Source organism: Eleginops maclovinus, chromosome 9 (assembly GCF_036324505.1).
Source record: "Eleginops maclovinus isolate JMC-PN-2008 ecotype Puerto Natales chromosome 9, JC_Emac_rtc_rv5, whole genome shotgun sequence".
NCBI classification, from domain to species: Eukaryota; Metazoa; Chordata; class Actinopteri; order Perciformes; family Eleginopidae; genus Eleginops; species Eleginops maclovinus.
The window spans coordinates 15,124,505-15,146,776 of NC_086357.1; the positions used below are offsets into that span (position 1 = coordinate 15,124,505).

General features: G+C 42.8%; 2 protein-coding genes across 12 annotated transcripts in view; one reads left to right on the forward strand and one right to left on the reverse strand.

Moving 5' to 3' along the window:
- The window catches only part of LOC134869505 (3',5'-cyclic-AMP phosphodiesterase 4D-like), a 100,788-nt gene that overhangs the window by 49,169 nt on the left and 29,347 nt on the right, over positions 1 to 22,272 (forward strand). Inside the window, exon 1 of one of the 8 annotated variants that reach the window (XM_063891180.1) lies at positions 18,261 to 18,664. The exons of the other annotated variants lie outside the window; for them this stretch is intronic. Coding sequence (XP_063747250.1) covers positions 18,531 to 18,664 — 134 coding nt within the window. The 5' untranslated portion in view covers positions 18,261 to 18,530. Of the gene's footprint in view, positions 1 to 18,260; positions 18,665 to 22,272 lie in introns of those variants that run through there. 8 annotated transcript variants of the gene reach the window in all.
- LOC134869507 (52 kDa repressor of the inhibitor of the protein kinase-like) lies at positions 7,726 to 10,072 on the reverse strand. 4 transcript variants are annotated; one of them, XR_010166428.1, is made up of 4 exons: positions 9,517 to 10,072; positions 8,515 to 9,016; positions 8,053 to 8,164; positions 7,726 to 7,910 (listed from the first exon to the last, which is right to left on the reverse strand). XR_010166428.1 is itself a non-coding variant. In XM_063891185.1 (3 exons), the coding sequence occupies exons 1-2, from the start codon at positions 10,059 to 10,061 to the stop codon at positions 8,548 to 8,550; spliced, it is 1,014 nt and encodes a 337-aa protein (XP_063747255.1). In that variant the 5' UTR covers positions 10,062 to 10,072; the 3' UTR covers positions 7,726 to 8,164; positions 8,515 to 8,547. The 4 variants fall into 4 exon arrangements, 2 of the variants coding, with proteins under 2 accessions (XP_063747255.1, XP_063747254.1); XR_010166427.1 differs by having other exon boundaries at positions 8,053 to 9,016; XM_063891185.1 differs by having other exon boundaries at positions 7,726 to 8,164.

Here is a 22,272-nt window from a genome sequence, read left to right on the forward strand (position 1 = left end):
GACGGTTTTATAATTGCGGAGTTGGTCTGATGAGGTTTAAAATACGTTTTACAATTTGGGTTTAATTACCTTGAATGACGCACTTTGGCTGACACAAGCTGTTCATGCTGGGGTGGTTTTCAGGCACTTTAGTTTTATAAAGTCGGATAACCTTCAGCTTTCTAAAAATGTAAATTTCCCAGCTGTTATTGCCAACTGGATGTTGACTTCTTCTTTTTACCAGACAAAACTGGGTATTACAGCAACATTGCAGCAAATAATGCATTGTAGCAGAAATAGAAAAGGCAAGTTAGTGTGAAATGGGTTTATCAATTTGGTAATGAACTGGATCCTCTTCATCATGGTTAAGAAACCTAACAATAGAAGAGGATCTGTTGAGAAATGTTCAACAGGACCTTTAATTATAATTATTTCATAGATATTGCTATTGTCTGTACAGTACAAAGGGTGTGCTCATATTGTATAGTGAGATGTTTGTCTCTCAGCAGCCTGAGCTTTGGGGCGAGTGTGTGACTTGGTGGTTCTTAAGCTGCAGCTTTTTTTCATGCTGGCATTTTACCCAACGTCTTTAAGAGGAAGCGACATTTGTTTGTGGCGAGTTTCATTCAACAGACTTCCTGTTTTTGCTAAAAGTCTCCCAGAGACATTTTTTAGCATGATGACCCTGAGAAAAAAGCTGCTGTCTGAACACAGAGTACTGAATCCAGTGTTTGTGTTTGAGTTTTTTAAAAGCTCATGCACATAAGCACAGTTTACATTTACAAGTGCTGTTCCTCAATTTGTGAATAATGCATTTTTCGCTGACACTGTGTGTACATGTGTGTGTTGTGCCTGATACATGATCGTGAGTCTGAGAGCAGAGGGAGGGTGTTGGTGGATGGATAGCCCTGCCTGTTGTTGCTGACTCATGTAACACTGACGACAAACGCACCCGGCCTTCTGTGTGTTTATGTCAACCATTAAGCACATGCATGTTCTCATTGCATGCATGTTTGGATGTTTTTTAATCTGTTCCAGTGTGTTTCCTTAGTTGTGTATACATGCTAGTTACTGTCCTCAGTACTGATGCACATTAAACTGGGATTGATGGGCAGCATCTAGCTCTGCACTGTGCTGCTGGGTCACTGGTTGGCTCAGCCTCCACCCCACAAAGCAAGAACCATTAAGTTCTCTCTTCCTCTTCTTTAGGAGTTAAAGAAGAGGGAGGAACAACAACTTGTTCGGCTGATTTCATTGACACAGATGTAGCCGTTACTCTGTGTTGCTAGTTGCACCGGTGGTGTTGAATTTATTCATTTAATTAACCATTTGAAAAACACCAAATCCTCTTTGGCACTTTCAATTGTCCAAAATCAAAACACAGTAGGTATGAATTTGAAATGTTAAAGGCAGAGTCTTGAGAATCTGTGATGTAAAGTTCATCTCTATACCAACTTTTGTTAAGTGGATAATAGATGCTTATTGTCAATAGTGCATTCAGCATTTATTTTCTGTATATTGCGGTTGTTCATCACTAATTTGATTATTTTCTATAGTTCCTAAAGCCTAATCGTTACTTGATTGGTTTTAATCACTCAGGGCTGTAGAGAAAGTCATATAATGTATAGTCAAAAACATATTTCATCGAGAGAATATCATATTAACTGCCAAGGTTCTTGATTACCATGGAACAATTGTCTTAAATGAGATAGAAATGTTGTGTCATTATTGATGTCAAAGCAGATAAAAGTTTGTTATGTTGTGAGTAAGGGAGAGCAACAGTAATGAACTCAACACAGGCCAGATTGTTTTGTTTTTGTTTGAGTGAGAAACTTGTAGGTTTCTAGGTTGCATTCAAAAGAAACTGAAGTGTGTGAAATGTAATCACGTCATATTCAAGCAAGCTATTCTTCTGATTTGATACAGTTTTACACACGACGGAAACTGTCCATGTAAAATAGCCTAATCATTTACTGTAGGATACAGGAGCGATAAGGTGTGTGTGTGTGTGTGTGTGTGTGTGTGTGTGTGTGTGTGTGTGTGTGTGTGTGTGTGTGTGTGTGTGTGTGTGTGTGTGTGTGTGTGTGTGTGTGTGTGTGTGTGTGTGTGTCTTGTGGCGGGACAATAACACAACAGACCCCCAAAATAAGACCCCCGAGCCTGGAATAGTTCCCCAGCCCCGCCAGCCTGGCTGCACATAACACGTGATTGTGACATGTGTTTCTCGTTTGTTGTACATACACACACACACAGACAGACACACACACACACCCTGCTACAGCCACTCGTCCCAAAATCCATATTGATTGTTCCACCAGAGAACGCTGTACTTTGAGGTCATGTTTCCAAATTAATGTAGGTGTTTTACTAGCCGTGGAAATATAAAATTGCTGCGAGAGGTTTTGAGCCAGTTTTGCCTTGTGAGTGGAGTGTTTCTGTTCAGGCCTGTGTGTCTCTGTTTTGCTCCTGTTTTTGCATTTAAGGTAGTTTCCTGGCACAGAGTGACCTCTGCTGGATAGTCAGTCCCTCTTCAGCAGACTCTGACTTTACTCACATATTGGCTGAACATCAACATTCTCTGATGTTTGAGATAGAGCAGTTTAAATAAGTGTGAACTCAGTATGTGGGTGCTTGGTTAACCCTATCATGGACAAATAAAGATTGCCATCAAAAAACAACCAAATGAAGAGACACCACCCCTCTGAAGTAACATGGCCTGGTCTACTGCAGGTTGTGTTTTTTCTGGGAGGCGCAAGAGAAGCAGCATGACTTGAACCCTGCAGCAAGATATAAATATTATTAACAACTAAGAAATAAGTCACGCTACCATAAATCAGGCACAAACTGTATTAGAGCACTGCACGAGAAATCAGCAAAAAACATATTTAGAATAGCCAGATTCAGTGTGATGGTTTCTGTTCACACTTTATTATGAATGTGTTAAAGCAGTGCTCTGATAATCTCCTCCTGTGACAATCAGGTGAAACATAAACTATAGACTGCATGGTTGGAAGCCTCACAATCCCAATGTCCACACTCACAGACCTACAGGTCCGGGAGGCTTTATGGTCACCACCCTTTCAAATTGTCAAGTGCATGAGGGCATTCAAACCGTTTATGCACACTTTCCACAAGTTCAAATTTCTCCAGATTCTGCCCAAGGGAATTGCCCACAATTTACAGCTTGATGGGTTTATAACTAACAGATGAAATTGTGACGGCAAGGATAGGCTATAACATACACAGCTAGTTAATTCAACAACCATGTCTCTTAAGTTTGCTTTAGGATGCTGTTTTGATTATTTACCATCTTAGATTAGTTAGATCCTCAGGTTTCAGGGGTTTAGGGGTGCCTTTGACATTAAGCCAAATATCAATGTGTTATCTTAAATATTCCTCCACTAGATGGTGCAAGTCTTTCTTTGCTTTGATGTTACAAATTCACTGAAATACAGCCAAACCACTGAACAGGTGCAGTGAGATTTGCCAGGTCTGTACAATAGCCATCACACCTGTCCAGTGTCCAGGATATATTATTGTCTTTAAATGTAGAATTAAATAGCTGTGAAACACAACTGAAAGGATAGATTAACTGAAACCAACACAGACCGTAGACTTAAGATACATACAATTAACTCCCAGTGTTATTGAACACATCTTCATTGTCCTGAGAAAGGGTGACACGTAGTGCTATCTGTCGAGTTTAATTGGTGATACAGTATTTCACAGATAAGTGATATGTTGTTAATTAGTCAGGGGAAATAAATAAAAAAGTCTGACAGAGGGCATAGTCAGTCTTTCAGAAGGATGTGTGAACTTATCCAACCACACTAAGAGCTTTCCTGTTTTCAAAAAGAAGGTCTGTTATGCCTTTATGCCTGAAGCCTTATTGCCTCATTGAGAATACAAACACTTACGCTAACCGGCTCCGGGCTGTCAAATAGTGAACATGTATATAAAATGAATAAATGAAAAACAACATTTTCCCGTCAGTTTCTCTGCAGCTGTGAACTTTCATCAATCATAAGAAGACTGAGATTGAAATAAAAGTTTGTATCACTTTGATACTGTGTGTCTTCTCTCTCACAAACATCACCGAGCATGCGCATGCATACACCCCCCCCCCCCCCCCCCGGCGGCTTATTCTCATTACCAACATTATGTTGTCATAGGAGCCAGCAGCCAGCTGGACTGTAGAAGTCATTTGGCCGGAGGATTTGGTTACACAGCGGCCTCACAAACACCTCATTCTCAGCAAACCTCCACCCCGGCATCTGTTTTCAGCTCCGACATGTTTCTCCAGCACGTTGCACAAGGAGGGAGGAGAGCACTTGTGGGCGGGTGCAAACATGGTAAATCCCTAAATGTCATATTGGAAATTACTGGATGAAAAACGTAATACCTGATATGAAAAGTGAAACAAATAGAAACATTTTTGATGAGATTATTGTAAATCCATTATAATTCTTGTGAGTGAGACTTGCATGAATCAGATTTACACAGTGGAAGTTTTTGCACCTGTTGTGAAGGCATTACTTCAGTAAGGATCTCCAAAAGTCAAAGTGAAACCATGCACTCTCCAAAACACCTTTGTGAATCAATATCGTTAGGAAAAACTTGATATTGTGAGATTTTGGTACCCTGCTGATACTGTCCTGGTTGTAGAAGGAGGACCACTCTTTACCCTTGCAATATGCTAGAACAGAATAGGAGCCTAAATCTGTTTTGTGAATTTTTGGAGAAGCTTTGTTATTGTGTCTTCAGTGTGTGTTGTTTAGGCTGCTGCAAGACTATGGGGTTCTGGACACTTTGGTAGATGATGTAGTTCTGCTGGCTTCATGAATTGTGACAGCATGTACAAAGGCAGTTAAATCTGAATTGTTTAGATGAGGGTCAGCACCTTTGAGGCCAAGAAGTTGGGGATTTCCCCCTTTTTAAGCAAGTTGCTTCACATTAAGTGAGTATGTTCGAGTGACTCAGGATTTTGTTATAAGAGAGGTTAATGCATCGCGTTGATGCAGCATTCACACAATTCACTGTCTTACCTAACTGGCAAAATGTGATTTGAGTCGGACCTGTTCCAGAAAAGGCGAGTTATGAATGAGGACAGTCACACAAAACATAGCTCAGGATGAGAGTTTATTAATCTGACAAGTATGGAAAGCCAATGAGCCCCTCCCATTAGATCTTTTTATATAGCTTTACTAGCCAGCTGGCATCTGTAAACTCTTTTTCAAACAGCAGTCTGTGTTTCTGGATATCACTCCAATTATAACTTTTTTGTTCAAATGTATTGAATAGAGACATTCAAACAGATCTGTATACAAGAAAAACTGTTTATTTGTCATTTACAATACACCTTAAATCTATACTGTATAGATAAAAGGGAATGTTTTAAGTATTGTGAAGTAATCCAAATGATGTATACAGTAGGTTCATATTTGTTCTGAAACAAGAGCCGTGATATAGCTCTGATCTGCTTGGCTAGCGGGCCGTCTCTGTTGTTATTTGTCAACCGCTTAGAGATGTCCCACCCCTCAGCCTATCACGTACAATGTGTTGGAGCGCTAACCAATAGAAGCATGTGTGTTACGTTTTGATTTCACTATGTTACGGAAGTAAACAAGGACTCCAATCAGGGCATTTCAGGCAGGGGGTGGGAGTGTTTGGGAGAAAAACTCTCTCGGGAGAACAGTTTGGGATTTTATCCCTACAAACCATTGTAAACCCCCCCCCCAAAAAAAACAAAACATAATAAGGCCTCTTTATTACATTCTTAGTCTATTTCTGGAGCATTTCAGAAAAGATAACCAATTAATTTCCCACCACATGCAAGCACATCAACACCAACTGCCGTTTTTTGACAGCTTTCACAAACAAACCTCACTGGCTTTCTATACCCCCTGACGTCAGAAAGGTGTGTGTTCCAAAACACGTCAACCATCCGACAATCAGTTTTGATTTTGTGTTAGCATGATTTAATTTATCCAGAGTGAGCTGTCCCCACAAATGCAGGCAAATATTTGCTTGATTGCCTTGACTTTTTTTTTCACATTTCTGAACAAGTAGGCCATCAATATAGTCCATGATTTGGCCCCCTGACCTCACTGAGTGTTAAAATTAAATAATACTGGTCCACAGCTGGTACCATCTGACAGCGCCTGCTGGTATAAAGACCAGCCAAAAGCTTATTAAATAAATAAAGGCAAAGGGTCTATACCGAAATGTTTTAATATAATATAAATCATTGAGTTGAAATTCAATGAAAAATTAAATTACAAACTACACACAGAGAAACATCCTTTTTTATCGAGAATGGATCAAGAGTTCAGGCATCAACTTTCAGCTTAAAAAAACAGTTTGAAAGCACAGCTGTACGTAAAAACTCTGATTCTGCTTCCACATCCTCACCACGTCAGTTCCTTTAAACGTCCGGTTTTTTTTAAACCCTCCAACTGCTCTTTTATGTGCCTGCCAACACGTCCGACGCGGCCCACTGCCCTGTTTCTAAAAAGACAAATATTTGTATATGATGTCGTCAGCAGAGAGACGGTCAGCGGGTGACATCATCAGGACGATGAGGTCCAGTCCAAGTCCATCTCTCTCTGTCTGGTGAAGCTGAGAGTAAAACTAATGCTGTAAATGAACTGTTGATGGTGAAGTTTTCAAGAACAAAATGGAACATAAAGACTTTTATGAAACCATAGAAATGCCTGAAGTTGTTTAAATAGGATTGGATATGAGACTGAAGCAGCATTGTAGTGTTATAAGTGTGAATAATTGTCTGTGTTTCGGAACAGTTCAATTATCCAAATATACACATGATGCTTTCTCTACTGTCTCAAAGAGCTTCCTTGCACAGACACACACACACACACACACACACACACACACACACACACACACACACACACACACACACACACACACACACACACACACACACACACACACACACACACACACACACACACACACTTTTTTTAAAGCCTTGAGGTCGCGCGGATCAGATGTCCCTGAGCTCCACATCCAAAACATCTCAGCGTATCAGACGTGACATGAACAGTGTAGGCGAAATCGTCAATACGAAAACTAAGAACCAAGTTGAGTTCCCCCTCATCCTTCTTTAGGATCATAAGCACCTGTCTCCTGAAAGAAACCACGAGCTTAAGGTGCGGTGACTTGCAGCCGAGGGGGATCATTTTTATTGGAGACACAAGCTGCCCGTGCCGAGCCAACTCTCTCTCCAGAACTCGTTCCGCAGAAACGGGGGTACATTCGATATTACTACTTTTTTCGCGGGAGTGGCAAGGGGTAGCACGGGTAGCAGCGTCCCTTTAACCACTATCCCGCTCTCCACCAGCTGATTAGCTTTCTCAGTGCAAGAAAATAACCACAGCACTGTTCATCCGTGAGGCAGATTTCACCCTGCCATATCCCACCACAGCACCCACAGCCAAACTACACTCCTCTACCGAAACACCGCCAGGTGGAGAGAGCTTGACGGCGTGCTGGCGAGTCAGCTTCTCCAACCCGGAGCTGCTGCCACGAGACGCCATGCCGCGCCGAGAGGCTGCGGTAGCAGCCGCCTGGCAAACAAATCACCAGTGCCACCAAACAAACCCACCAAACCCACCAAAATTCGGTGACGTGATGCACAAAGTTATACACAATCAACCAGTGAAAGAAACAAATGTTTAAAAGGGTTTGAAAACTTACAAAGCGGATAATCACCACCAGGCCCGTAGCCAGCATTGTGGTGGGGGGGGATCTTTTCCCCCCGAAAGTGGACTTCATTTGGCTCCCTACTCCAATGCCCCCTAAATACACCAGCACACTTCAAATCTTTTAATTTAGACATATTTTATTCATCGTCAAGTTTGTTGTGAGTCTGTTGTTGCTGTCCTTCATTTTTTGTCTGTTGCTCCCCACTGTTAACATAAATGGACATGAATTGCTTCAATTGAGCTATCTCTATAGTCATTAAAACTTTAACAAGAATGAAGAATTTGATATAAATGTAAGTGTTACTCAAACTTCCTACATCTGTGATTGTCTGTCTCTGTTGCTCACCTCAGTTGTCTGTTGCTTTCTTCCATTGCCTGTCTGTTGCTGCCCTCCATTGTCTGTCTCTGTTGTTGTTCTGTCTGTCTGTTGTTGCTGTCCTTTATTGTCTATCTCTCCACTGTTGACATAAATAGATAAGAATTACTTCATGAAGTACACTATCGGTATGGTCATTAAAACTTAAACATGAATTAATAATGATATAAATTGAAGTGTTCCAGAAAAGAGCTTTCAAACAGCATCAAAACCATCTCTTTGTAATTTAAATTGACATAATCAAGGTTGAATGTGTAGTGCCCTACCCTCTTACTTAAAACATTCTTAGTCCATTTCTCCCTTATATTAGTGCCAGATTCATGCAAATGCAGTTCTGGGGTTCTACCTTACCACTAAGAAGGCACACAAAGTTTGATTAAAATCTGTGTCGGTTGGGCCCCAAAGTGTCTGATTTCACGTGAAATGACCCACCCCCCATGTCTCCCTCTTCTTCTTCTATGGCTTCTATTGCATCAGAACGCTCATCAGCTCCAATCGTCTTGGGTGCATTTTTGAGTATAGATCGACAGCTTCATCCAGATCCAGAGCCATGTCGTAGTGGGTATGGATGAGAGCCAAGGATGACATGCGGTCCTCTCCCATGCTGCTCCGCATGAATGTGTTGAGTCTCCGGAGAACACTGGCAGACCTCTCACATTCGCAGGAGGTCACTGGCAAGGTGCATGCAATTTTCAGGAGTTTGAAGATGTTCGGATACATCATCTCATCACACTCTTTGATAGCTGAGGCACATGAGCTTGGTCTTTGGTGTAATGCTTTGACCTGCCACTTCAACTTCCACCGTTTCAGCTCCTGGTCAATGACCTCTGGTGATGGCAAGTCATCTTGGTACAGAGCGACTGCTTCAGAGATGTCCACCGTTACATCTGAGTTGCACTGGACAGATGGAATTAGGCCCATGAGCCTTGATGCGGTCACAGAGAGGGGACTAAATCTGGACTCAAACTCTGAAATGACATGGTCTAAGAAGGGTATCGTCATGTTCCGGAGATAGTACTCCTTCACTCCTTCAGCGGGTACATTTCCCTGTGTTTCTGCCTTCCAGCTGCTCTCGGCTGGGTTGGTTTCACGTTGACCTGAGCAGCCATCCTAACTGCTTGTTCGTAGATTTGATTGAAGTCGTCGTCGATGGTCTCGCGGAGCTCCTTGTAGACAGACTTCACCTCATCAACCATGCTAAATGCCTCGATGATGTCGAGTGAGGTGCTTTGCAGTTTCACCGTGATGCCCGCCAGGTGGGATAAAACTTGGTATACGGTGAGGAATGTGAGGATGAATCCAAAGTTTTGTAGCCCACTCAAGAGACCATAGGCCTCTGCTTTGTACTTGCCCTCCCATCCACTGGTGACATCTTCACTGTACTCCTCTGTATGGAGACCCTGTGCCATGACTTCCAGAGCCTTAATAATGAAGACAAAGGCACTGTAGAAGTGACTGTAGGCATCATGCCGTGCTGCCCATCTTGTGCGGCTGAGGTCAATCAGGGGCTTCCGCTTTCCGGTAGAATGTGCCTCCTTATCTACAACCTCCTTGAGAAGGTGTTCCCTCTTCGGGCTGCAGGTGAAGAACATGACGATGTACTTCATCTTATCAATCATGTTGCGCACAACTGGAAGAGCACAAGAGCGTGCAATGACAAGGTTCAAGCAATGCCCATTGCAGTGCATATAAACTGCCTTAGGCGCATCCTTTTTTATCAAAGCTTGAACGCCAACATTTTCGCTGCTCATATTGCTGGCGCCATCGTACCCCTGGCCTCGACAGTCAGCAATCTCTATGCTTAGATGACTCAGCACATCTTTGATCGCGCTTGCAATGTGGCGACCTGTGATCCGTGGCAAAGTACAAATCTCAAGCAACTCCTCTCTGATATTTAAGTCTTTGTCCACGAAGCGAACACACATTGGCATCAGCTCTTCATTATGGGATGTGACCTCATCAGCTAGGACTGTGTACATCTGAGCATGCCTGACCTCTTCGACGATCTTGGCCTGAATCATGTGTTTCCCTATTACATCAATCATTTCATTTTGGCTTTGAGGTGATAGATATGTGGCATTTTTTAGCTTTGGTTTCTCCAAATGCTGCTTCAGCTTTTCATCGTGATTTGAAAGCAGTTTCAATAGGGCCAAGAAATTCCCAGGATTGCCACTACAATGCTGCTGCTCAGCTGATCCTCTCAGTGCAATGCATTGACGGCCACAGTAGAGAACAGCCTCTGCAACGCACTTGAGAATGTGCCTGTTCTCTTTGATGTTGGTCTCCTTTGCACTGTCCATACGGACTGATATCCGGGGTATTGGGGTTTTCATGTGACTGTCGAAACAGTTTTGCTCTTTCAAATGCCACTAAATGGTTTGCTTTCGATTGGTGGCTTCCAATTATCTTCGTTTTCTTATGCCATTTACTGAAGGGCGCATTTATCAGTGAAGTTGACTGTTTCCTCTCTGTGGCATTGAGAAAGAGAGCACAGCATATGCAGAAAGCGCCATCGAGTTTCATGCTGTAAACCAGCCACCATCCATGCTCCTCAAACCAATCATACCTGAATGCCCTGTTGCACCCACCAATAAATGTAGTTGGGAAAATGAAATGTTTCGAAGGTCTGACGTGGTTTTTCACCAAATTGTACTTTTGGCCATCAGACATCTGACACACAGCCTGTGCTATTTCCTCAATAGATTTGGTTGCATCTATGAAGAAGCCAAGGTCACTGTCAAGTACAGAGCTCGGCTGGGCTACCTCACATTCTGCTGCCTGTCTCACTCTCACATCCTCAGCCACTTCAGGAGCTGCTGCATCTCTCTGCTCTTCCACTGCACTGTTACCTGGCAAGGCTGTTTCATTGCTGCTACTACTAGCTGCTGGTAGCTCACCCTCCACATGCTGACAGCAAAAGAAAAGACATTTAAGTCAATTTTAGAGTATTTCAAACCAGACATAATAATAATTTTATTCTCTGAATTATTTTATTTTCTATTGTGCACATAGAATTGTGAGGGTTTGGGTAATTTCATCAAGCAGATATATTGCATTTGTCATAAAACGGTTTTTAACAAAAAGCACACACAACAAACGTCTGACAACAAACATCTGCACCTGAAACACAAACATCAGGTGCAGGGAAACTACACTGATTGACTCACATACACCCTATCCATGTTTAACCCCCTTTTTTTTTTACACCTCTATACCGTATTTTATTTACTATGGCCTTAGGAGCAACAGGCATGGTGACAGTAAAATACAGCCTAGCTGGAGCAACAGGCATGGTGACAGTAAAATACAGCCTAGCTTGATCATCAGCATTGCAAAGTGAGTTACTGAATGTTATTGTCACTTACATTTCTTAAAAATCAACTAATGGGCATAAAATAATTTGGCTTTAGTGTGGGGGGAACCCCTCATAAAATCCGTTTCACTTTCAGGAAAAGGTGGAGAGGCACCAATAGAGACCGAGGTCGAAACTGCACATAATAAGTTCTGTCATAGACATCTGAAGCCGCGAGCACAAAATGGTAACACTCTGCGTCAAGACAGTAGACTCAGGAGACAGACACTAGTCTAAAACAGACGGGGGGAACTGTCAGCTATGTGGCACTTGCAGAGCACAAGCATAACGAGATGGAGGGGGGGAGACATTGAAGCACCGAAGTCACGTTAACACGCCAAGCAATACACTTTTAACAATCCCGAAAATTGTTACTGTTACGTTCGCTATGTTTCCTACAAAATTGACAGTGGTATTTTCTGTGTTCGGCGAGGGATGGGGCTAGCATATAGCCTAATGGAGCTAGGCAACCACTGACAAGTAGCCTAGGTCAGTGAGTGTTCAGATGCAGCTAGGCCTAGCAGCTAAGTAGTAAAGAAATAGAAGCCCTGCACTCAGCAGCTTACCGATTTTGGTCCTTTTCTGGAATAAGTCACCAATGTTTTGGGACAATGTTGCCGCCGACTTCTTTCGTTTACGTTCCTTGTCTTCTTTTTTACCCATTTTCGCTATTCTTCTGATTCTTCTTTGTTCCTATGTAATAGGCGATTAGGCTAGCTACCAACAGAAATGGGGGCATTACCGCCACCGACTGGATTGGTGGTAAAACAGTCTGAACAAAATGTGTAAACAGAAATATTAACCATTTTTCTTACTCGTCACTTCTCTGAGTCTACTTTTCTTTTTTATTAGTCTGGATTTTGATATTGTAAATTTAGATTTGAATCATGTATATTCACCGGAGATGAACAATTCATTCATTGAATAGCCCACATATCTTGAGGGGCGTGTCTGTGTATGGGGGGAGGGGGGTCGAGTGCGGGAGGGGGATCGAACGAACCCTTCGATCCCCCCTGGCTACGGGCCTGACACTCTCCGCTATACTCACCGATCCACTCACGATCCACTCAGAGAGAGAGAGAGAGAGAGAGAGAGAGAGAGAGAGAGAGAGAGATTTGATTTTTGATTTTTCAAACCACTTTTATTCACAAATAAATTAAACACACAACATTAGAACAAAAAACAATTCAAAACAACTTCAATTCAGGAATTGATTGAAAACCAGCTCATCATTCTCCACTGAAACCAAAGCATTTTTAAGGCACCATATGTTTTGAAACTCACCCACATTTTCTGTCAGATGAAAATAACTGAAATCAGTTTTTACCCTCGCTCTCACCATGCATTTAAAGATCAGCACAGCATCACAGGCCATCGAGTCCCCAACTTTATTTCTCCTGCTGAGGTAGATGGCCATTTTGGCCTGGCCCAACAAAAAATTCAGGAGCTGACATTTCACCTTTTGTCTCTGGGTGTACCTGTAACCAAGGATGAACACTTGGGGGGAAAAAACCTCACCAAACAAAACAAACATCTGGGTCAGTAACTGAAAGAGACAAAGGAGTCGATCACATCCTGAGAAACAGTGGAAGATGGTTTCCCTTTGGTCACAGAACGGACAGGTGTCAGAAACAGCTGGGCTAATCACTGAAACAAAGGCATTGACAGCAACCGCGCCGTGCAGAATCCTCCACTGTAGATCCCCCAGCCTCTTTGTCAGCGGGGGCTTGTAAAGCGCTCTCCACTCAGGCCTCTGAGTCTCAGTCAGGGCCAGGTGGGCTCTCCACCGGGTGTCCACTCGGCCCTGCAGTCTGCTCTGGTTTAGCACTTTGGTCATTAAATAATACATCCTTTTGTTGGACATGGTGCTAAACTTAAAATCAGTGACATTATTTAACCTTAACAGAAAACTATCACATGTGACGTCAGGAACACAAAGTATCTCTGGAAAAGAGTCATTTTCGTTTGGTTCAGTAAGTCCGTTACAGAAACAACAGCCAGTGCCAGTTCTGGGTCGCTGAGCTGCTGTTTCCAACCACTCAGCAGGAGGCTGGTCACTCGGACTGACCTGACGCCCAAACGTGCCGCCAGGCCCGCAGCATTGTCTAGGCGAGGGCCACACACCTCCAGCACATGTCCCAGTGTGAGGAACTTCTCTTCACAGAGTCTCTGCTGTAGAGAAGGCCCTATTCCACACAGAAAACGAGTCCCGTGGACCACCGGCTCTTTGAGGAGCCAGAATAAAGAGGCACAGTTCTCCGTTCTCCCTTTCCGGAAAAGCCCCCACACCTTGAAAAGTCCCTTGTAGAAGCATGAGAGGTTGTCCAAGTGTACTCCTTTAATGTCCATTAGGAACAGCGACTCAGCCAGGCCCAGCCCTCCACAGCGCTCCAGTACAGCACGAGCCACGGGTCTCCATACCAGGTCAGCAGGTCCAGTCAGGAACCTCTGGACGAAACGGAGCCTGAACGCAGCCCCTCTGCTTGCCAGGTGAACTAGTCCATGTCCCCCTTCTTCCTTTGGCAGGAAAAGGACGCTCTGCGGGACCCAATGCATGCGGTCCCAGAAGAAATCCACCATTAGCGCCTGCACCCTGGACAGCAGGTTTACAGGCGGGTCTGAACATGCCAACCGGTGAGCCAGCATGGAGGACACAAGGTTATTCAAAATCAAAATACGCTCCTTAAAAGAAAGTTTTGGAAGGATCCACTTCCACTTCTTTAATCGGCCTTCCACCTTTTCCACGAGCCCGTCCCAGTTTTGTAAACAAAAGGTCTCGTCACCGAGATAAACACCCAGGTACTTCAACCCTCCCCTCTTCCAAACAAGGCCCCCAGGTAAAACTAGACCATTAAAGTGGCCTGCCCCTACTGCTAAGGCCTCACTCTTCCCCCAGTTTACCCTAGCAGAAGACAACTTGCTAAACACACCTACAGTATCTGTTAAAGCATTGATATCCTGTTGAGTTTTTACAATCACCATTACATCGTCCGCATACGCAGACAATTTAAGAACGTGATCGCAGCCAGGAAAAGAAAAACCATGTAGTTTGGACCTTAGGTTGTGTAGGAGAGGCTCTATGGCCAGGGAGTACAGCATCCCAGGTAAAGAGCAGCCCTGTCTGACTCCTCTCTCGGCTTTAAAAGGCGCACATAATCTACCGTTAATCTTCAGTACACTCTCAATGTCCCTGTACAAGACCTGGATCTTGGCTATCAGACCAGAGCTGAACCCAAAAGCCTCCAGCTTCTGCCACAAGTACTGGTGCTCAACTCGGTCAAAAGCCTTTTCTTGGTCCAGAGAAATCAGACCAAGCTCACAGCCCAATGAACCGGAGAGGTCCAAAACATCTCGAATCAGAGTAACGTTGTCAGTTATCAACCTGCTGGGTACACAGTATGTCTGGTCTACATGAATGACATGCTCCATCACTTTCCTCAGCCTCGTCGCCAACACTTTGGAGAGCAGTTTGTAGTCGGTACAGAGAAGGGATACAGGACGCCAGTTCCCAAGCTCCTGCAGGTCTCCTTTCTTGGGGAGGAGAGTGAGCACCGCCCTCCTGCAGCTCAGAGGCAACCTCCCCTTACTGAGACTGTCCCTGAGGACATCCAGCAGGTCATCACCCATGACAGGCCAGAAAACCTTATAGAAGTCTGCAGGCAGGCCGTCTATGCCAGGAGCCTTCCCACTCTGCATGCTCTGCAGGGCCTCCTGCAGCTCCTGGGCAGAGAGCTCAGCTTCCAGGTCTGCGCTGTTCCCCTCAGGGACCTTAGGAAGGCCTTCAAAGAAGGACAGCGCCGCCTCTGGTTCTGCCTGGTAATCTGACCTGTAGAGCTCTTTATAAAACCTGACAGCACACTGCTGAATGTCGGCCGACTCCTGAAGCAGCTGCCCAGTGTCTGACCGCAGGGAGTGCATCAGCCTCCTCTGACCGTTCCTGCGCTCGAGACCGAAGAAAAAGTGAGAGGGAGCATCCATTTTCACGATGTTCTGAAACCGGGATCTGACCAGAGCACCCTGAGCAGAAAACCCCAGCAGGTCGGACAGAGCTGCATTCCTACTTTTGAAAACCTCAACATGTTCTCGCTCTCCTGTGGAGTCTGCCAATCCCTGCAGCTCCACCACTTCCCTCTCCAGAGCCCTCAGAGATCTAGCCATGTCATTGGTGACATTGAGAGTGTACTGCAGGCAAAGCTGTCTGATTTGGACTTTCCCCACATCCCACCACTGCTGAAGACTACTGTACTCACTCTTACAATTACGGTAGTTTTGCCAAAAAAATGTGAAGACTGTTTTAAAATGATTATCAGCCAACAGAGAAACATTGAAGTGCCAATACGCACTATTGCACTTCACATAATTAATAAAAACTGAAACCTGAACAAGGGAATGGTCAGAGAACCCAACAGGACTGATGGAGCAGCTCCTGCTTGTATTCATGTGGTGGTTAAAACAGTACACTCGGTCCAGTCTGGCTAGAGACAACAGATTGTCCCTACAGTGCACCCAGGTGTACTGCCGCTGGCCCGGGTAAAGATGCCTCCAAATGTCACACAGCTCGAAAGACTCTGTGATCCTCATTAAAGCACTCCTAGAGGCAGCATGCGGTTCCCAATGGTTCCTGTCCAGCACAGGGTTTTCTGTGCAGTTAAAGTCACCCCCCAGGAACAGATACTCCTCACTACTGCAGGTGCTAAGGGCATGCTTCAACTGCTCAAAAAACAGCATTTAATTTCAACAAGTGACCTGGAATGACGTCCTCAACAGTGCAGGAAAAGGGTGTGAAACCTCTGGCAAAGAGAATAGCAACCCCTCCACTATTGCTGCATTTATGGCTGAAGAAGCCCTCCCCACTCCATGCCCTCCTCCAGTCACTCTCATTGTCAGCAGTGCTGTGAGTCTCCTGGAGAAACGTCACATTCAGATTCTTACTCTCTATTAAAGAAAACAAAGATGCTCTCTTGGCATCCCCTCGAGCACCGTTAATATTCAGAGAGCCAAGCTTTATGTCACCCATAATGAAAGTATAGCTGCCTCCTAACCAAGTCAAAACGATAACTGAAGAAAAGGAAAGGAGAGAAAAGACAAACAAGATGTACTTAATCATGACTTTCAGCAGTTTCTTCTCGTATCTTCAACAGTAATTTCCTCAGCCTGTAGATCTCCTGTTCGCTAAAAGTAAACTGCCCAAGGCCTCCTGTGCGCCGCATGAGAGCCCTAGCAGAGTCATGAAACATCAGCTGATCAACAAAAAAATCCTGCACCCTTACCACCTTCCTCCCTTTAGTATCCTCCAGGAAGCCTCTGATCCTCTGGAAGGAATACTCCTCACCCCTGTCTACCTGCATACTTTCACTGAAAGCCTCCCTGTCACTGTCACTGTCCTCCGAGTCCTCTGAGAGTCCCTCTGGCTGAGAGGAACCAGAGAACTTTTAATATTGACGAGAACGTTCACTCTCAAAACCGTTCCGGTATGGTACTGCACCTGGGGGGCGCTGGTGGGCCAGTGCAGAATGAATGTGGTCCTATGGAGCCCCACCCATAGATTCCTACATTTCTTTGGATATAATTTTTTTTTAAATCACTGCTATAGTTTTTTAAACATGGAATGGATAATCCTCACAAACGACACATAGCTAGTATTTTATATTCGCTTGATTTTGACTAAAATTAGGTTTTTGTAAATCGGATGACGTCATGCGTGATAAATTGCTTTACGGCACCTTGTGTCTCTCCTTCCCTTTCCTTTCCCTCGCAGCAACAGCTGCATACGATCGCAGCTGATTTGGCTCCGTGGGACTGATTTGAACTCGGCTCTACATGTTTTGAAAAGGTGTGACATTATTTGATACTCATAATTTACAAATCGTTGTTGATGTTCTGTGGACAGGTACCACAAAGCGTATTCTTCGGTCGTAACCAGTCGTGAGTTCTTCATTGACCAATCGGCTTTCATTAGCCAGATGCTAGCGGAACCTGGGTCGCAACTGCCCAACCTGTAAGAAAACAAAAGGCTATGACCCCCAGATTATTCCACTTTTGACGAAAAATCCCTGTCGACCTCTCGGAAACCACAGTAGTATTTTGGATTTTGTAGACGATATGCTAGGAGAATGATGTAGCTAGCCGCCTAGCTCCATAGGGGTCCATGTATTCTGCACTCGCCCGCGATCGCCCCCTAGGTGAACTGCAGCCAAATTCGGTACAATGGGGGTGAATAGAGAGTGAAGGGGCTTTCCGTAGACGGGCTTTGGAGGAACACGACTCTGTCTTCAACACCTTTTTTGTTTGGGCCACGTTGTTGTTGCACACCTCTGCACTTTTTCTTTTAATCAGTAATTTGAGCAACTCCTCATCCATGATGGTGGGCCAGTGCAGAATGAATGTGGTCCTATGGTTTGCCGAGAGGCTGCGGTAGCAGCCGCCTGGCAAACAAATCACCAGTGCCACCAAACAAACCCACCAAACCCACCAAAATTCGGTGACGTGATGCACAAAGTTATACACAATCAACCAGTGAAAGAAACAAATGTTTAAAAGGGTTTGAAAACTTACAAAGCGGATAATCACCACTCTCCACTATACTCACCGATCCACTCAGAGAGAGAGAGAGAGAGAGAGAGAGAGAGAGAGAGAGAGAGAGAGAGAGAGAGAGAGAGAGAGAGAGAGAGAGAGAGAGAGAGAGAGAGAGAGAGAGAGAGAGAGAGAGAGAGAGAGAGAGAGAGAGAGAGAGAGAGAGAGAGAGAGAGAGAGAGAGAGAGAGAAGGGAGGAGTGTATCTCCTAAGAACAGAGAGAGTTCAGCACTCAACTCCTCAATGTGGATTTGAAAACAACAGCTTGAGCTGCCTGCGTTGAGCTCTCCAAACCGCATGAAACAGCCGCGTGGAGTCGACTTGTTTCTGGACTGAGGCATGCTGCTGAAACGCACTGAGGACGGCTTTCCCCCGTCTGTCTGTGCCTCAATGGAAACCTGGTGTGGTGTGGAGTTAGAGGAGAGAGCGCACAAGAGCCGAGGAGTAGAGGAGCGCCCAGAGGAGGGAGAGTAGGAGGATTAGTGGAGAACAAAGCAGAAGGGAGACTCAAACAGCCAGGAACATGAGTCTGCCGACTAACTGTGTGTATCTGGCCCCCTCGGTCCAGGATCGTTACTTTAAAGTGAGGAATGGGAACATCTGCGGATCTCCTTGCGCTGTCAACCGGCCCATCGACATTGTGCAGAAACGCAGGCGGTAGGCCAGATGTGGTTTTTAATCCAGATGTTGTAGTTGCACAACTCTAAACACACTGCTTTCTAATCTTTTTTCAACCAAGGTTTCGCTATTTTACAGCTGACAAACACTTTAATAAGTTATGAAAGTAACTTTAACTTTACTGTAATATTAAGGTTTCTATTTTTGTTTGCGTTACTTTTTGTATAAATTGCCTTTTACAAACTTGAGATGCTCATGATATACTAACCCCTCAAGAATATCTGTAGCACTATTATTACTATATTGTTGGCTAGTCAATTATATGGTATATTACTTAATTAAGTGGTATCTTTTATCCTTTTTCCAAAGGTTTCTTTATTGCTTTAGTGCTTTTCAGCACTTCTAATATTCAAATCTGTATAGAATTTACATATTTATTATTCCAAAAACATCTTTTTACTTCTCAAAGCTAAATCAGTTTAATCTAGGATGTCAGAGTAATACCAACAGGACAGAGGAGTCGAGCTCAAACTGAAGAAATTACCAGAGTTAGTCTTTTTAATTCAACTGCCATGAGTGAGTCAGACGGACAGATGTGGTTGAGGAAGATCTGAATAAGTGTGTATTGTGTGTGTCTGTGTGTTCATGTTGTGTCTGTGTGTATGTGTGTGGGTGTGGGTGTTTCCTTGAAGTTTTGACAGTTTTTTCTATATCATTATATCATCAATTACTGCGCAATTTATTGCAAAACACATTGACATATACATTCTTTTGTTAGAACACTGACACAGATATATCTTAAAATATTTGTGTTTATTGTTTTAATTTTAAGTGCATATACAGTCAAAATGTTGGGAGTCAAAGATAAAGGGATAAGTTTACATAACAAATTAAATTTGATTTAATACAAATCAAATTTAATCAATGTCAAATCCAGGTTAAGATGTTAAAATAAACCAAAACTCATTGTTGAAAGGATATTTTTAAACATATTATCAAAAAAAACCAATCAATAAGTAATAAGTAAAGATTGTTATTTTAAAGCTGGTTTACCAAAAAAAAACACATTTAAAAAGTATAGCAGCCCATACATGTATCAACGTCTTTTTTTGTATCGTTTTTACATTTTTAAAAGCATATGATGAGTATACCTGAACTGGGTTGCTACCTTAAGGGTCACAAAAGGAAATGTGACTAATTTTGCAGCCGGCCTTTCATGAAGTCATGACGACATCAGCCTGGGCGGGGAGGGGGATCAAAGTGTCTTTATAATGTCAACCTACCAATAAAAAACGTTCAAAGGGAGCATGCTAATGAACGCCAAGTTGCACATATTTATAGGCCTGATGGAACGACCACATGTGTGTAATAACACAGTAAAAACGCAGCGGAGAGAAGTAGAGTGCACTTTATAATCATCACAATCCTTTTAATCCTTAGTTTCCATTAATTCACTCAGGAAACACGTTGCTTTCTTCGTCATCGCTTTACCTCGTAGGGTTAGAGGTTTTACAGTTAGTTTTGGCAGACATGGATTTATGTGTGTCAGTGCAGATACTGAGCTTCTGTTTTTAGAGTTATGATGGTGTTGGAGGAATCAGTCAGCTCCTCTCTACGTACTGTCTGATATAGTTATCTCTTCTAAGCTCAGTTAACTCATACCACTCAGTTTTTCATACTGCCACCATATTCTTTCTTTTCTTTTCACTGATAGGACTGACGTTAGACTCTGACTTACTCATCATGTTTTACCTCCCAGCACGGATCACTGATGTCAACTCATAATGTCCAATACACTTTGACTTATTCAGTGAGAAGGGGAGCCAACAGCTCATCAATCTCACATTAATAATAACAATGGTAATGTTCATCTAGTCCAAAGTCTCTCAGCGCTGTGAGATCAAAGCAACAGCTTCAATGTGAGTGCAATGGTATCTCCCAAACAATCTCCAACATAAATAAAATATATTAACACATAATATAAACCTAAAGAACTACATTTCTCGAATTACGAGACACCTGTCATTTGGTTTTTGCCAGTTTTAACTTGTTTATTTAGATGGGTCGCCTTTGCTAAACTCAAAAGCCTTCATTCGTTCAACAGCGGAGACATTTACGATAAAATTACGTTTTTGGACCCCATTAATATCTGTTCTATTGTGTGTTTGGAGTCTTGAATTCATTTAGTACAAAACTTCAGAGCTCTGATGTGATATCTCTTGAGGATGGTAGCAGACAGGATTTAGTTTTAGGCGTTTTGCTCCTTGCGTGTAAGTCACAGTCAGGATGAAATGTCTCGTGTATGTGAATCTTTGTGCTCTGCTAGTGGGGAAACGACATCATACACACCGCAGTTTATAGTACTTCAGTTAATCAGGGTGTTACCAGCTTGTGATCAAATATTTAAGGGACTGAACCACACTTTGATTTTCTAGCAGGTGCTGTTTGTTGACAGCAATGTTTTGACATGTAGTTGCAAGACATTGATACATTTTTGTATTTTTGGAGTCAAGTTTATGTAATTCCTTTTATTGAAACTATCGATAGCAGATATTTTCGGTTGATATTACATTTTAAATATTGTGATATAAAGTTGTTTTGGTCACATTCTCAAGTTGTTTCAATTTATTCTGTTTTGTAAATCGAGGACTCCAGCAAATTCTGCTAATTTCTTTCTTTCCCAATGAGGCTTATCGTTTTTTTTTTGTCAGGATGAAAAGGTATCTGAGACAATATGGAATACACTGGATTTTCATCAAATACATGTACTCCTTTAGTTAAAGGAAGGCTCAGGGATCAGCTTTGATTGTGTGTTGGACGCCTGGGTTTTGGCCGCTGTGAAATGCGTGCCTGCAGCTATTGATCTAGTCTATTTGTGTAAAACTGATCCACTGACAAATATGCAGCAAGGAAGAGTTTAGTAGGAAAAAGCACTATATTCAAATTATATTTGATATTATATCTGTTGTCAAAATAACATTCCCACATCCTGAAACCACACAACATCTTAATCATGCTGATGAAATTAGTTATTTGGGAACATAATTTTTAAGCAAGAATAACTCTCCAAAACTAAAGACTCTTTAAAAAAAAACTTTACATCAATTAAAACTGTGGGATACATTTTTAAATGCACAATTAATTTACCATAATATGAGAAATTAACCCAATATTACAAAGAGGTTTACCTTTAGATCAGGATACCAGTGACTGGAAGATATGTAATATTTAAATTAGCTATATATTGATAAGTCGAGCAGTTGATAAATCTTTCAACAGAAAAATAATATTTAAATATATTAAAATATAAATGATTAAATCCAATATTTTATGCAAAACTCTTTTTTTTAAGTGCATTTTTTTACCCTCTCAAAAATGTGGGTTTATTGTTTTTTTCTGTTTCATAGATATTGAACGTAATATCTCTTTTGGTTTTGAACCGATAAAATAGACATCATTTTGCAAAACTGTGATTGACATTATTTTAATCAGTATTCATAAGCCTGAATATTTAAATTAGGCCAACATTTCAGTTAAACTCGTGAAGTCTCCAATCAGGTATAATCAGACTTTACGTGCTGTCTGCATACAGCCTGTCCCTCCAGAAGTGACATCTGACCTTTGGTGGTGTCACGGCAGGTTGTCCT

Excerpts from the sequence above, each read along its gene's own strand:
- LOC134869507 (XM_063891185.1), bottom strand. The coding sequence starts at position 10,061 with ATGTACACAGTCCTAGCTGATGAGGTCACATCCCATAATGAAGAGCTG. Across the intron at positions 9,017-9,516 it reads CACTTCTACAGTGCCTTTGT|CGCATCAAGGCTCATGGGCC; the intron begins CTTCATTATTAA and ends CCTCTCTGTGAC.